This window comes from Cebus imitator, unplaced genomic scaffold, assembly GCF_001604975.1.
Source record: "Cebus imitator isolate Cc_AM_T3 unplaced genomic scaffold, Cebus_imitator-1.0 Scaffold753, whole genome shotgun sequence".
Classification (NCBI taxonomy): domain Eukaryota; kingdom Metazoa; phylum Chordata; class Mammalia; order Primates; family Cebidae; genus Cebus; species Cebus imitator.
The window spans coordinates 467,833-470,574 of NW_016108068.1; the positions used below are offsets into that span (position 1 = coordinate 467,833).

The 2,742-nt window shown below is 34.4% G+C and overlaps 1 protein-coding gene across 1 annotated transcript; it reads left to right on the forward strand.

The window, feature by feature from the left end:
- Positions 1–400: 400 nt before the first annotated feature.
- Positions 401–2,082, forward strand: LOC108296926 (heat shock transcription factor, Y-linked-like). The gene is given in 3 exon segments (XM_017519501.1): positions 401–913; positions 1,391–1,526; positions 1,529–2,082. Coding segments are annotated over 3 exon segments (1,203 nt in total).
- The last annotated feature ends 660 nt before the right edge of the window (positions 2,083–2,742 follow it).

Below are 2,742 nucleotides of genomic sequence, written 5' to 3' on the forward strand. Positions count from 1 at the left end.
ACCATACCCTTTGTCTCCAGGAACCAATCTAGTAAGAGTGTGTGTCAGTGAGAAAATTACATATATTTCAGGTACTGAGGATACTATTTATTTAATTATGAATCTTTTAAGATTCTGCTGGGATGAGACTTTTGCAGATTATACAGTGTAAGCAATCAGTCTATGTTTTAGTTTTACTGTATACATTTCTCAGGCTGAGAAGAAAATACTCTTGGTAAAATTTCATGTTTGTTGCTAGGAGACCAAAGTCCTCTTGTGATGTCATAGCTATTTAAATTGAGAATCATCATAGTAATCTAGATTACTTTACCTGCTTAGGCCTACTGAATCAGGTTTTGAAACTGCAGTGTTGAAAACCATGCAGGCTGGAGGAGTAGGTGAAAAAAAATATTCATTTGAGATGGCAGATGTTTCTTCAGAAACTCAAGATATTTCTCCTAAAGTTAAGTCGACTGGTTCAGAAGCTTCCACTAGGTTTCTGTTGGGTGAACATATATTATCTGAAGACTCAGACTTAAGGTCAATAATTGAAGAAAATGCTTTTCAGGTTTTGTCACAAGGATCCTTGATAAAAAGTCCAGGTTACACAGTTTGTGTCTCTGAGCTAGATAAGGATAATGATTTTATTTCTCTGACCTTTCCCAGAAAACTTTGGAAAATAGTTGAAAGTGATCCGTTCAAGTCTATTTCATGGGATGAGGATGGAACTTGCATAGTGATTCATGAAGAACTTTTCAAGAAAGAAGTTCTGGAAAGAAAGGATCCTTACAGAATATTTAAAGCTGAGAGCATAAAAAACTTATTTCAACAGCTCAACCTTTATGGACTCAATAAAATTTGACAGAATTTTCAAAGATCTGCTTTTCTATTAGGCTTTCTGGCAGAAGAAAAAGAAGTCCCCACTGTAAGCAAGGTATTTAAAACATTTCAGTGGCCACTTTTTGTAGAGTATAAAGGTAATTTTATTTTGTACATCAGTAAATATGTTGATACGTGCAGTAAGACTACATTTTGTAAATTATATAAATATTGAAGTAAAAATTGTTTAAGTTTTCACAATTACTGGGGGCAGCTTCAGCATTAAACTTTCCAGGTTTTAAGAAATTTTGTAACAACTTTGAATCTTACCAATAAACTCCAAATAAAGTTACCAAAGCCAATAATGAAATGTTACTATTAATATGTAACATGTTTTTACTTGAGGGCTTAACAATTTGAGTGCATTTTCTCACAAAAAGGCACATTCCTGGAAAGAGTAAACAATGTTCATCTATAATTTGATGACATTAACTTTGTGTAATAGGACAGAAATCTGAGACATTTTGTGTTATATGTGTCACTTTTCTCTTGGTTTAAAATGACACTGACTTACTTTCTCCCTTGTTTTTAGTTAAAGGTCTATTATAACCCCAATTTCAAACGTGGCTGTCCTCAACTTTTAGTAAAAATGAAAAGAAGAATTGGGATTAGAAATGCTTCTCTTGTATCTACTTTATTCACTGAAGGTTTCAACAAGAAGCACTTTAGATCGGGGCTAACACAGATAATCATAATTCTGGATTAATTGCTGAAACTAGTGGAGAAAGATCATTTTCAACCTCTACAAATTTAAATACACCTCTAATAAGAAAATCTTCTGTCAGCCAAAGAATTGCCTGTTTACCTGACATAACCAGAAGTGGTTTTCCTCCTACTCCATCTTCAACTTCATTTGGACCAACAGAAAACATTGCAACAAATCAAAATACCATTTTAAATCACTTGGCCAGTATTCATATGCAATCTCATAGCACCTACATACAAGCAAATGACCACATTTTGAATTGCATTACAACCACAACTTCTCAATACCAAATCATATCTCCCTCACAAAATGGTCTTTTGGTGTTGATAGTGAAACCATCAACTTTTCCAAGCAGATATCCTGAGATGTCAGTCCATGAGGCTTCTTATCCTAACCTGCTACCAGCAGGCAACCTGTGGTTGCCAGGGCCAATGATAGCTGATACATCTGCTGACCCTCCTTTCAAGCCAGCTTTTCAACCATCTTCATTAGGAAAATACCACCCTAATTACAACTGATATTAGAGTGATACTAAAAGAGTACCATATAATGCACGACAATAGGGACTAAAATTTTCATTGAAAAAAGTTTCAAAAATCCTGCAATTATCTTACTGAACAATAAAATTACATGTTTACCTTTATGGTTGCTTTTAATTTATTTCTAAACATATGGTTAAGAGTGAAATCGTGTTTCATTGTATTTCACTTAAAATATATCTTGATTATTGTATTTCAAAAGCTAATATATGTAATATATATATACATATACAGTATATTTCGTGTGTGTGTGTGTGTGTGTGTGTGTCTGTGTGTGTGTATGGGATTTTGATTATTTGACAATAATATTGCCAAGTGTCTTGGTAAGGTAGTTCAGTTATCTACAGAGAAAGAAATAATAGTGTTTTAGGCAATTGTCTGCTGCAATAACCCAATGCCACTGATGGAGTAACCAGGAAAAAGACTTATTTTGCTCATGTTTCTGGAGACTGGGAAGTCCAAGGGGCTGCATCTGGTGAGGCTTTCTTTCTATGGCAGGCAAGCAACATACAGTGAAGGACATGTGATGAAGACAAAGTCAAGACCAAACTCATCCTTTGCTCCAAAGCCAACTCACACAATAACTAACATGTTTTCCAGATAAAGTCAACAATCCAGTTGACTGGAATAGAGGCAAAT